The sequence below is a fragment of the Crotalus tigris genome, unplaced genomic scaffold (genome assembly GCF_016545835.1).
Source record: "Crotalus tigris isolate CLP2741 ecotype Arizona unplaced genomic scaffold, ASM1654583v1 scf7180000018867.1602434, whole genome shotgun sequence".
Classification (NCBI taxonomy): domain Eukaryota; kingdom Metazoa; phylum Chordata; class Lepidosauria; order Squamata; family Viperidae; genus Crotalus; species Crotalus tigris.
Genome location: NW_024097246.1, coordinates 654,128 through 666,394, shown reverse-complemented (window position 1 = coordinate 666,394; position 12,267 = coordinate 654,128). Strand labels below are relative to the sequence as shown.

Genomic DNA, 12,267 nt, shown 5'->3' with positions numbered 1-12,267 from the left:
AGGCTGCATTAACAGAGGGATAGAATCAAGATCACGTGAAGTATTGATACCACTTTACAATGCCTTGGTAAGGCCACACTTGGAATACTGCATCCAGTTTTGGTCACCATGATGTAAAAAAGATGTTGAGACTAGAAAAAGTACAGAGAAGAGCAACAAAGATAATTAGGGGACTGGAGGCTAAAGCATACAAGGTACAGATGCTGGAATTGGGTATGATTAGTTTAATGAAGAGAAGGGCGAGGGGGGACATGATAGCAGTGTTCCCATATCTCAGGGGCTGCCACAAAGAAGAGGAAGTCAAGCTATTTTCCAAGGCGCCTGAAGGCAGGACAAGAAGCAACGGGTGGAAACTAAGCAAGGAGAGAAGCAATCTAGAACTAAGGAGAAACTTCCTGACAGTTAGAACAATTAACCAGTGGAACAACCTGCCTCCAGAAGCAGTGAATGCTCCAACACTGGAAGTTTTTAAGAAGAGATTGGACAGCCGTTTGTCCGAAATGGTATAAGGTTTCCTGCCTGAGCAGGGGGTTGGACTAGATGACCTCCAAGGTCCCTTCCAATTTTACTATTATTATTATTATAAATTTTGGGCTAATGGCAATTGTAAGTTGAAAACTACCTGTAATAGCCAAGTAAATATAACTACAGTGATCCAATTTTAAGGGGGGGGTGGGTTATATTGCCAGAACGGCCCTGTTCCTCCCTCCAAGTGACTGGGTTCAGTTCCTCGGCTTCCATGGCAAGCAGGTGCCCTAAGCTGCTCACCCGCTCCATCAGGTACTTCTCTGACACCATGGTGTAAGCCTCCGAAATCATGGCGACCAGCTGAGCCACACTGGAGGCATTGAAAATATGTCCGTAAACCAGATCAGCCATGAAAGCTTTGGACGAGTAGCTGGAGACCTTTTGGGCACTGTCTACGGTGTCGGCAAATTCTTTCACGCTCCACACCAGGCTGGTCTCGATTAAGTTGGAGATCATTTGGAAAAACCTCACCATCTTTTCCCATTGCTCTTTTACCCGACTCAGGGCTTCCAAGCCTTTTATGAGCATTTTCCTGGCCGTGTCAAAATCCACTTCCTTAACTTGGTACCTTCTCATGGTGCAGAGGATCTCGGTCAGTTCTTCATTCTGCTTCTTGAAATTTTCAAAGCTTCTTTGATACTCCTCTCTGGTGGCCTTCAAGGCCTCTCGGCTCTGCTGCACTTTAAGGCGGGCATTTTCCACTCCTGTGTTTCTCACTTCCCCCATCTTGGATACGTTGGGGGGGTCTGGGTGAAAACGCCGGTGATCGGGTGTATATTTTGCTGTAGGAGTCAAATTCTGAAGCCTTCTTATGGAGCTGGTGTATTCCATCCAGCAAACTCTTCCCCACTTTCCCGACGTTACCCACGGATGAAGCTATTTGCTCCAACTGTTGACAAATATCCAGGGCAGCTTGGCAAATCTCCTGGGCTTTGACTTTAGGGTCACACTCTTCCTCTTTGGCAATAGAGTCTCTCAGCCTTTGTAAATTCTTCTTCACCCACCCTGTTTTGATCTCCCCAGTCTTTTCATCGAGAATCATGGAGATCTTAATGTTTCTGTGATCATCCAAGACAATGGTTCTCAACCTTTCTAATGCCGCGACCCCATAATACAGTTCCCCATGTTGTGGTGACCCCCAACCACTTATATATCACCGGGTGCCGGGGCGTGGCCAAAGAAAAGGGGGGAAAATGGCAGACAGCCTTGTTTGGCGACCCCAGTGAAATGGCCATTCGACCCCAAATGGGGTCCCGACCCACAGGTTGAGAACCACTGATCCAAGAGATTTCTCAAGCTAGTAGCAAAAGTCAAAAGCTCAGCTGACTTTGAACATATGACACTGGCTGAAATGAAAGGAATCATCCTCTTCAGTCCTTCACCTCTGCCCATCTCGGCTGCTTCTCCAAGATTCTTCTGCTTCCCTGCTAGCATCCGGCTAAACTCAACTGAAAACGTCCCCAGAGTCTGGGTGAGAGTAGCAACCAGCTCCATTCCTACCACATCCCATCCTGTAGGGATGGAGTCCATGGCTTCTTTATACTGCTGGAAAGACTCCTCAACTTGCTCCTTCATCTGATGATGGTATCGTTCGGCCATCTCCTTGGCTTCCTTGGCTGACTTTTCTCGGATCTTGGCTTGTTCCAGAGCAATCTGCACTTCCTTCAGCTCCTTCTCATAGCCCCGCTTGGCATTGAGACAAGCCTCCAGGAGTTCTTGGATGAGGAGGATGACATCTGTGAACTTGGCCCTGACCGCCTTGGCCAGCCCACCGCATTGCTCTGTCGCTGCCTGGAGGTTTTTGAGCTGATTCGGAAGCAAAGCCGTGACGACCTCTGTGTCCTGGATGAGAGTCCGTACAATGGTTTTCATCTGTTCCGGGATGCTGCTTGCCAGCAGTCTAATCTTGTCCATGTTGACGTGGGCTTCGTTGAAGGCAATCCAGCCTCAACTGCTGACTTGGCACAGGGAGGCTTTGAAGGATTCTGGACATTTGAGGTGCTGGAAGCCTCCCTCAGGAGGTAACGTGTTGAGGGAGAAATCCCCCTGTCCTGTTGAGATGAAGATCAGCTTCCCTAGGATAGCAATGGAGATGGGCGCTGGCATGAGAATTTCCTCCCAGTTGGCATAAGACTTCATGAGAAGCTCCGTTTCTCTCCGTACATCTTGCCCTCTGCTCAGGGTCTCCACAGCTTTGACCACCGCATGCGATTGTCCTGCTGATGCCATAGTGAATAGCCTGCGAAGAAAAATAGACATCACTCTTAACAAAGGTGATTATAGGTAGTCCTCAGTTTGCAACCGGTCACTTAACAACAACTCAAAGTTATGACAGACCTCCCCACAGCAACTTACAACCTATTTTCACTTGCAACAGCTGCACACACTCACAAACCACGGTCGCATGATCTCATTTTGGGCACTTGGCAAGCAACCTTTATGGTTGTTTGCAGCTTCCCACAGTCACTTGACCACAATTTGTGACATTTTTTTTTTTTGCCAGTTTTCAGTGTTTATGATTTCTGGCAAAAAAAAAAAAAAACGCCCATTAGGGAAAACTGATTCATTTAACAACCATGGTGTTTGGTTAATGTCCACCGTAACATATTTTAAAAAAAATCTGATCTGGTCAGATACTGCCTCAATTTATGACTGCAACAACTTACCACTCACTTCTAGGCTTAATTACGGTTGTAAGTTAAGGACTAGTTGTAAAAGAATTATTCAGTTATATTCTGTACTGCCCCAGGGAGATACAAACATCAGAACCCTAAAGCTGGCAATCTGATGTTAGCAGCAATAGATTTAACAATAGGGCTCACAACAACAACATTGCAGAAAGCTTGACATTTCATGTTGCTTTGATCATTCCACCTAAAGTTTTGGTGCTATTGACTGCCATCCCAAATGGCCACAGATGAAAGAGCTGTTCAGGGCATTCATTCAAGTGATTCTTACTTAACTCCAGAGGACAAAACTAGAACTAATGGGATGAAACTTCAAGGCGGTAGATACAGATCACACATCAGAGGTCTTATAGTCCAACCTCCTGCTTAAGCAGGAGATCCTATACCAGGGGTAGGCAACCTTGGCTCTTTTATGATTTGTGGACTTCAACTCCCAGAATTCCTGAGCCAGCATGGCTCACCTTGGAAACCTCTCCCTTTCCCCTCAGCATGGCTGGCTCAGGAATTCTGGGAGTTGAAGTCCACGAGTCATAAAAGAGCCAAGGTTCCCCACCCCTGTATATACCATTCCAGACAAGTGGCTGTTCAGTCTCTTCTTCTTAAGAAGAGAAGTTTAAGATGCTCAGGAAGAACATCTTGACAGTAACAGGCTACGATAGGCTTCCCCTTTCTTGGTGTTTTTTATACAGAGGCTGGAAGTTATCTCTTAGGGATGGTGTGATTCTGCTGTGTGCAAGAGGTTGGGTCTGATGAGTTCTGAAATCCTTTCCAGTTAGAAGAAATTATATATTCTCTTCTCACCAGCTCTCTCCCCACTTTCCAAATTAAGATTCATTGCATGTAGTCTACTTCCCCACCTCCTGCCAACACCTTCCAATACAGAACAAGTGTATTGTCACAACAGAACCTGCAGAACTTCACATTATTTGGTCTACAGCAGACATGGAAGAAAAAATTCCTAAATTTTTGGTGAGCAGCTCAATCAGCTTAATCAATAAGGAGCTGAGAACCAGGATAGCCAAGTTTTGTGAAATGAGAGGAAAATACAGTCAGTCTTAAAAATAAGGGATCTTTTTTAAACAGGTTCCTAAACCAGAGGTCTCCATGCTGGCTGAGGAATTCTGGGAATTAAAGCCTACAAGTCTTAAGGTTGTCAAGTTTGAATATCCTTGTCCTAAACCGAGATAGGCTCCTCTTTTGAGTTGTTGAGCCTATCTACAGTTTGCCTAAAAAGAATGGAAGGGCTCAGACAGCCTAGGGCTATTATTACCTCATCATTTGTCATCTGATTTTTTTTTTTTAGTTTAGTTTACTCTGGATCAAAGATTGACAGGCCGGTGGATTGCAGCAATGCAAGACCAATTAGTCATCCTTCACTGAGATGCATAAGGGCAGCAGATTAGAAAGAGGCCAAGCCTTAACTCTTTCCATCTGGATGGGTTTATTAGTTCTTGCTTAATATGCCCTCATAAAAATTAAACAAAAGAGAGCTGTCTCCCTGTTACTTGGCTATTAAAATGTTTTATGCTGATAGGGATGGTCATAAGAAGGGAATGTAATCAGTTAAGAACTACACATACAAGTCAGCATTGAGACAAATTGCCATAGTTAAGTGGTTTTAAATTCAATTGTAACAGTGGTACAAGAGCATTTGCTGGGTTAAGGTCATATTGTGTTCATATTGTGTTATAATAGCAATTTTATTTAGTATGAACTTACAACTAAAGTCAGTACAAGTAAATTAAAAATACACAACAACATAAGCAAACACAAGAAAGCAATATAACAATCAATGTAAATAATTTTCTGACTGTAAAATTACTATGATGATTAAAATGTACTTTAAATTCTGATGGATTTCTGGGCTCAATTCAGGGAGCTGATTCTGACTTTCAAAGTTTTAGGTGTTAAGAAATTATGATTAAAACATTGTCAGTTTCTATATGAAAAAAATCCTCTTAGAAATGCCTATAGCAGGAGAAGCATAATAGCTATGAGGAAAGGGAGAAGTGGCCCTTTAGCTACCAAATGCCATTCAAGCTGCAGGCTAAGACTTTTTCCTCTAATGCTGAATTTGCTATGCTTGTTTTCCTGAGTGAAGTGTAGTAGTATAGAATAGGTTCTCTGATTTGCAGTCCTGATCAATGTTATCTACCATATACACAGGAAGAAGAAGAAGAAGAAGAAGAAGAAGAAGAAGAAGAAGAAGAAGAAGAAGAAGAAGAAGAAGAAGAAGAAGAAGAAGAAGAAGAAGAAGAAGAAGAAGAAGAAGAAGAAATGTATGTGCCATATCACTCTTTTCCAACTAAGTTGTTAATTGTCAAAGAAATATCTAATTTAGGCTTCAGAAATGCTTATCATTTCTTACATGTTAATGGCTGATTGAAGCTTTTTCATGGCTTCAGTTTTAACTTTAGATACTCTGTTTAGTTTTTGGCGTTCCCCCCACCCTGTATAATATAAATGTATTACATGAAATGTTAGATAAATACTCTCCTTCTAAACTCATTTTCTCCATGAAAAATTGTATTAATTTTGATAAAACTCAGTTTCAAGATAGCATGACACCCGCCCCCCCCCCCTTTTCTTTTTCAAAGGAAGCTATTTATGGAAGAATATGTAGTTTCCTTAGGAAAATAACTAAATAAATAATCAGGATACCATTACATCTCCCTCCCTTTTTCAATTCCATCCTGTTCTTGCTTTTTTTTTTTTAACAGCAATCAAAATCATTTGTCCCTTTCTTGCTTTCATTTCCTTTAGAGTCTTAGGATCCTCATTCCTAGATTCCCCTAATAGGATCAACTTTGCGCATTCTCCCATTCAGCCCACCCCCAATTTTGCCATTTTTTTCTTCTTTTTGGCGTACGTCTGAGAGCACATTGCAGATTTATATCACCCCGCCTTGCCCAAAATTCACTCACCTTTTACTGAACCAAACGATAAGGATAAAATATGCTTAGGTCTCAGTGCAAAAGCCAATATATGTGTCAAGGTATGTGCACACACACATAAAACTTCCAAAATCTTTCAAAATAACCTGACTGCACCAGGTTATTTTAGTTCCTCCCAAGCTGAGATTTAAAGTATTTGTAAGGCTGGTGGGATGTGGGACGGAAAAGTTTCATACCCAGGGAATTAGCACAAATACCCAAGTTGGAGAGATCTGATTGGTTGGTTGTCTCATCCATCACTGATTTTTATCCTTATGCCTGGAAAAGGAAAAGTGATATTGGAAACAATAGTGAGACTGCAAGCAAGAGGAGGGAACGCACTCAAGATTTTTCAATTGGGTAAGTTTTTACAGCACTACTCTAAAGAGGTAGGTGGGCAATTGCATTTTGTTTCTGATACTAAAAATACGTTTTAGGTCATACATGCTTTGGTTGAAACCAACTTGGTATACACATGAACAGGAGAGGAATCATACCTTGAGCACCCTACAATCTTCTCATGGCAGAAAGTAGTAGGTTTTGCTGATTTTTTTAAAAAAGGCCGAGAGAGATTAAATAGTAGGGGATGTGAAAAATTTTGCTTGGGTTCTGCTCGTCCAGCTGATGGGTAAGTAATCTGATATAAAGTTTCCCTATGCAATTTTCACAGCAACCCGGGTTTTTTTCAAAGCAGGCTAAACTTGCCTCAAATCTCTATGTGACACGAATCACAAGGGAACTGAAAGTCATGTCAGTTGGGAAAACAGAAGTACCAAGTGGGTGGAGATAGCTAATATGTTCAGCATTTGAAAAAAATATATAAAAAGATATTGTAAATGTTTTTTTTAAAATTTGGAAAGCACGTATTAGGCTATAGAAAATGAGTGAAACACATTGAAAACTACTCTGATCATTCTGATTTTAGTGCAAGTCCATCCTTAGTTTCTTACTGTGTTTAATCACCCTTTCTGACATGTATAATGGAAGACTAAATATCTTCTGCCAGTTTGAATATCATAAAATGCTTGCAAGTCATAGGTAATCTTCACGGGTCTTTTCTGCTACAGCTACTGTTAATTCAAGATCAATTCTCTTGCACTTGCTATGAGCTGCTTGTTCATATATCTTGAATAAATCTTTTCCCAAATCATGAAAACAGCCATGCTTGAGATCAGCATATTGTCAAATCATGTATTGTATCTGTTATCTACGGGTAAATGCAACATCAACCTCTGAAAAAAGGAATACCACCCACTTTCCCCACGGATTAAAGAAAAGTGAAAATATTATGACAATTTTCTAGCAAAAATCATAACTGACTATATTGGTGGAGCTACTATACTTCTATGAATGCACCAAGCTTTTGTATTCACAGCAATGGGTATATGTAGTTATGTGGTTGAGCAAGGAGTGATCCAGCTTTGAATGTCTGGTAAATGGTTTTGATACCAAAAATCACAATATTTCATGTTACTTTTAAGAAGGGCAAAAATGTTTTCCAGACTTGTAGTTTTCATTCAGGTGGACACTGAGTCCTAAGTATATAATCCAAGTTTACATAAATTGAATTTATTTTAAACGGTTCTATGGCCTTCCCCTTTTAAGACTGACTTGGGGGAATGCCCTAGATAGAATCCTCTAATTTAGTCTATAATCTACAGATAATTCTCGATTTACGACCACAATTAAGGCCAAAATTTATGTTGCTAAGCAAGAAATTTGTTTTGCCCCATTTTACAACCTTTCTTGCTACAGTTGTTAAGTGAATCATTGCAGCTGTTAAGTTAGTAACACAGTTGTTAAGTGAATCGGGTTTATCCATTGACTTTGCTTATCAGAAGGTCACAAAAGGTGATCATATGATCCACTGCAACAGTTGCCAACAGTCTGAATTTTGATCATGTGACCATGGGGATACCGCAATGGTTGTAAGTGTGAAAAATGGTCATAAGTCATTTTTTTCAGTGATGTTGTAACTTTGAACGGTCACTAAATGAATAGTTGTAAGTCAAGGATACATCAAGAATTCTAAGAATTGAAGTCCATACATCTGAAAATTGCTAAGGTTGAGAATTACTGATTTAGTGAGAACCCAACAGTTCTGAGAACTCAATGAGGGACTTTTAGATGCTGCTACTGGCCACAGTGCATCTATTCTAAAGTTTAAATGAATAGATTTTGAACACAAATAAACCAGTGTTCTTAATTTTAATACAATCTCTGTTGTTGTATTTTGCCTCCTAGCTCTGACTCCATCTCCACTTCTCATGGCTCCCTTGCAAAATGAGAGTTGTAATGCGTCCACCAAGGAACAGTTGGAGGCAGGAATGCAACAACTTGTGTTCCTGGCTGAGTTTCTACTCCTTGTACGGCCAGACGAAGAGACCTGTGTTAAAATCTGTAATTATGTTGACACAGCCCTTAGCTATTTTTCAGAGGCTGAACAGAAGGTAGCATCTCACCTGCTGCTGGTTGATTCTCAATCTGAGGCCCTGATAACAGTCAAGAAACTCATGCAAGATAATCTGAGGGAAAAGCAGAAGAACTTGGTGGATTTGAAAGTTCAGACTGTTGCCCTTCAAGAAGCTGAGGAGAAATCAAGGGGAATGTTGCAAACTGCAGAGTTGTACCTGGAAAACACAAAGGAGAGGCTCAAATTAGCTCATGAGGAAACAGAAAAAAACCGTGCAGGACGAGAGATTGGTATGCACTTGATGATCCTTCCAGGACTCGGGACAATCATAGGTAGGTCAGTTAATCCCCCAACCAATAGATTTTGAATCTGAAAGGGATTCCTTCAAGACTATAAACTCTTTCTCTGTAGAGATTTATAGCATATCTGTTATCCCTCATGCACAACTGAGGTAATATAAAGCCTGTCTTCATTGCTGTTAGTTTAATGCAACATTATTTAGATGATAAAAAATATTGTAAATAGTTCATTACTACATCCCATCAATTAAATGTTTTTTAAAAGTATTTTATTAGTTTTCTATCATTACAATTTATTTGTGCTTCATAAACATGTTATCCGAGCTGATTTTTGCCTAGTCATAACAATTAAGTTTTTACTCTCTATCTCGCTTTTCCAACCATCGATAAAATAAGTTCCATGTTTGAAAGTATACTGTATCTTCTTTCCCTCCCATCAATTAAATGTTGATTAACTTACAGCCTGTGCCCTGGAGATCATAGTTTCTGGAATTTTCTTGAGACCTGGTTTAGTTCCCAGGCCTGAGGTTAGAGTGTTATAGAGCCCCTGATGAGTTTTCATGTATCGGGGAAGTGTTGTTTTAGTCTGGGCAGTTATGTGTTGTTTAAAAATCAAGAATGTATCTTTTTTAGAAAAATGTTGCTGAATGAGGGAAAAAGGAGTGAGTGAAGCTTTGATTCAGAAATTATTTCAGCGGACCCAAAACATTTTTTTTTCTAAAAATAAACCCCCTCTTGATTCTTCTGGCAGCATGGCCACACATACAGACTTGGACACAACATAATCTGTACAGCACACTATAAAACAGATTCTCTAACAATCAATTGATTATTAATGTGATAATTGGTGATTTATTCTAACCAGTTTTGGTACTGACACCATGCTTGCTGTCCTTTCAGACAAAACTCCTTCCAAACTTTTCTTAGTTCAGTAGCTGAAATTTGGAGGGATTTTTTTTTAATTATTGTTGCTGATGGAAAACAACTGGGAATCAAAAGCCATATCACTGATTTATCTTTGCTTCTAGGAGCTGGTGTGTTACTTGGTTATCAAATAGCCCTGGAGTCAGCTGAAAATCTAGTCGCAGAAGCTCAACAAGCAGTAGAAGAATATACAACAGAAGTGGCTGGCTTCCACGATAAGATTACACACTTCTCCCAAAAGGAACAGAAATTAAAAGACGGGATAAATGCCATGAATCAGAAGATCATCCAAACCCAAGTCCAGTGCGATGAGCTGCTTGCTTTCCAAGGGGATGTTATAATGAAGCAGTCCTGGATCAGAAAATGCCTTGTGTTCCTGGACATGCTGGCAGGCAAGGTTCATGCAGCCGCAGTCATGTCTCACCATGCTTTTATCCCTGAGCTGCTGGTGGATATCTTAGGGGACATTGCACAAGTGATGGGTGAGAAGGGTGTGGAAGCGTTCCTTGAGAATCAGAAAATCCAGGCTTCGGTTCTAGAAATAAGCAAAGCAGTGAAAACTCTGAAAAGCAGAGGAGGAAAGAGCACATTGCAAGATTATTAATGTTTCCATGGCTTCCTTCATGCTTTTAATTAACATGACTCAGTACAGGTAGACCTCAACTTATGACCGGTTACTTAGCAGCCATTCAAAGTCATGACCAACCCTCCCACCCCAAAAAAGCTACTTATGACCCAGATTCGAAGTTCTGATGGCTACCCTTCCTAGTCACATGATTGCATTTCAAGTGCTCAGCAATCAGCCCACATGTATGGCCATTTGCAACATCCTGCGGTCACATGAACACATTATAGAATGATTTTACCAGAAACTGGCATTTATTTCTGATTTTTGGCAAAACTGGCCTATAGTAAACCACTGGGCAGTTTCCATTCTAGCAATAGCACTTACACTTATATACTGCTTCATAGTTCTTTACAGCCATCTCTAAGCAGTTTACAGAGCCAGCATATTGCCTCCCAACAATCTGGCTCTTCATTTTACCTACCTTGGAAGAATGGCAGACTGAGTCAACCTTGAGCCGGTCAGGATTGAACTGCTGGCAGCGGCCAGAATTAGCCTTCAATACTGCATTCTAATTACTGTGCCACCACAGCTCTGATTGGTTATAACCCAAGGAGTACCGGTGTTCATTCTATTTACCAGTCCCTTCCTTATATGGTGCCAGTTTAGAACGAATAATTTTCTAGCAGGTGCTTCCAAGATGAGTGTTTTATTATACAAATGCCCTGCCTCTTTGTCAAGAAGGTAGATGCTACAGTCTTCAATTTGAAAAGCTCTTGTGTTTTCTGGTCACTTTTGTCTCCCCCTCCCCAAGAAGACTTCTTTTCAGGTGAGAAACGTAGAATGAATGCAGCGTGTTATGCGTATGCATAACCCAAAGAGCCATCTTTGTTCTAATTCACTTTCCCCAACCTTTTCCCTTCTGACCGAGCGTTTTTGGAAACAACACTTCTGGACTTCCAGCTGAGGAAATCCATTCTAATAAAAATATTGTCATTTGCACTTTTAATCCAAATGTGACTGAATGCCTGCATTTACTTTTTTATTTGCAATCCACTGGAAAGTGGCCTTCGTGTATTTCTTGAAGCTTGCTTGTACAACAATGTCAAAGCTGCTTGATGGAAATACTGAGGCTTTGAAAAATGCCAGATTTCAGTGACAAGCTCTCTCTTGCTTTATGAACATATATACCTCTGCTACACCTGTAACCTATTGACCCAAGTATTTTTAGATGCAACATTAACATTCCTTCAAGAGAGGAACGGTCCCACATTTGGAAAAATATCAGGTAATTTGACAGGTGGCTCAGGCTCCTTTCACTAAATCCCAACACCCATAAAAGAGTAATTTTTTTCCCATAGCAGACAAAACAGCACTTAGGGGAGAGAAAAGAGGCTCTCCATCAAAAAGCAGCCACATTTGAAAAACATTATTTTGTCCTGTCCTGAATGAATAGCAACACCAGCACTCTCAGGAAAGGTGACTGGAGTATAACATGGTTTGGAAATGAAGATAACGCAGGTTGTTTATTCAGTTTAGTACATAAACTGCTTGATCGTCCATGCAATCAAGGCTTTTCAACCAGTGGTACAGGTACCACCTGTGGTACATTGGCACCTGGCAGGTGGTACGCAACCATCCTAGAAAAGTGGTAGTGGGGGAAGGAAATGAGCTGAATCGGTGGCAGCATCGCACAAGCCTGAGCGAGAGATGATTGGAGCTGCAGGGCTGTCAGGGCTCAGTGGAAGCGCCAGGATCAGCACCAGGCTCCAGCTGGAGCTCGGTGCTGATCCTGGTGCTTCTGCTGAGCCCTGAAGAAACACCAATCAGCTGGAAAGCAGCACTGATTCTGGCGCTTCTACTGAGCCCAGAAGAAGCGCCGATCAGCTGGAATGTTGCACATCTCCAGGGTTTTGTG

The 12,267-nt window shown here is 41.2% G+C and overlaps 2 protein-coding genes across 4 annotated transcripts; one reads left to right on the top strand and one right to left on the bottom strand.

Annotated features, from left to right (window-relative positions):
• Positions 1-518: 518 nt before the first annotated feature.
• On the bottom strand, positions 519-8,748 carry LOC120314275. 3 transcript variants are annotated; one of them, XM_039357199.1, is made up of 2 exons: positions 8,611-8,748; positions 519-2,767 (listed from the first exon to the last, which is right to left on the bottom strand). In XM_039357199.1, exon 2 carries the CDS (start codon positions 2,440-2,442, stop codon positions 1,675-1,677), a length of 768 nt encoding a protein of 255 aa, XP_039213133.1. In that variant the 5' UTR covers positions 2,443-2,767; positions 8,611-8,748; the 3' UTR covers positions 519-1,674. The 3 variants fall into 2 exon arrangements, with proteins under 3 accessions (XP_039213133.1, XP_039213135.1, XP_039213134.1); XM_039357200.1 differs by lacking the exon at positions 8,611-8,748 and adding an exon at positions 6,140-6,261.
• Positions 5,459-10,402, top strand: LOC120314274. Its single transcript, XM_039357198.1, has 4 exons — positions 5,459-5,494; positions 6,437-6,508; positions 8,393-8,893; positions 9,889-10,402. The coding sequence occupies exons 3-4, from the start codon at positions 8,416-8,418 to the stop codon at positions 10,386-10,388; spliced, it is 978 nt and encodes a 325-aa protein (XP_039213132.1). The 5' UTR covers positions 5,459-5,494; positions 6,437-6,508; positions 8,393-8,415; the 3' UTR covers positions 10,389-10,402.
• Positions 10,403-12,267: the final 1,865 nt, after the last annotated feature.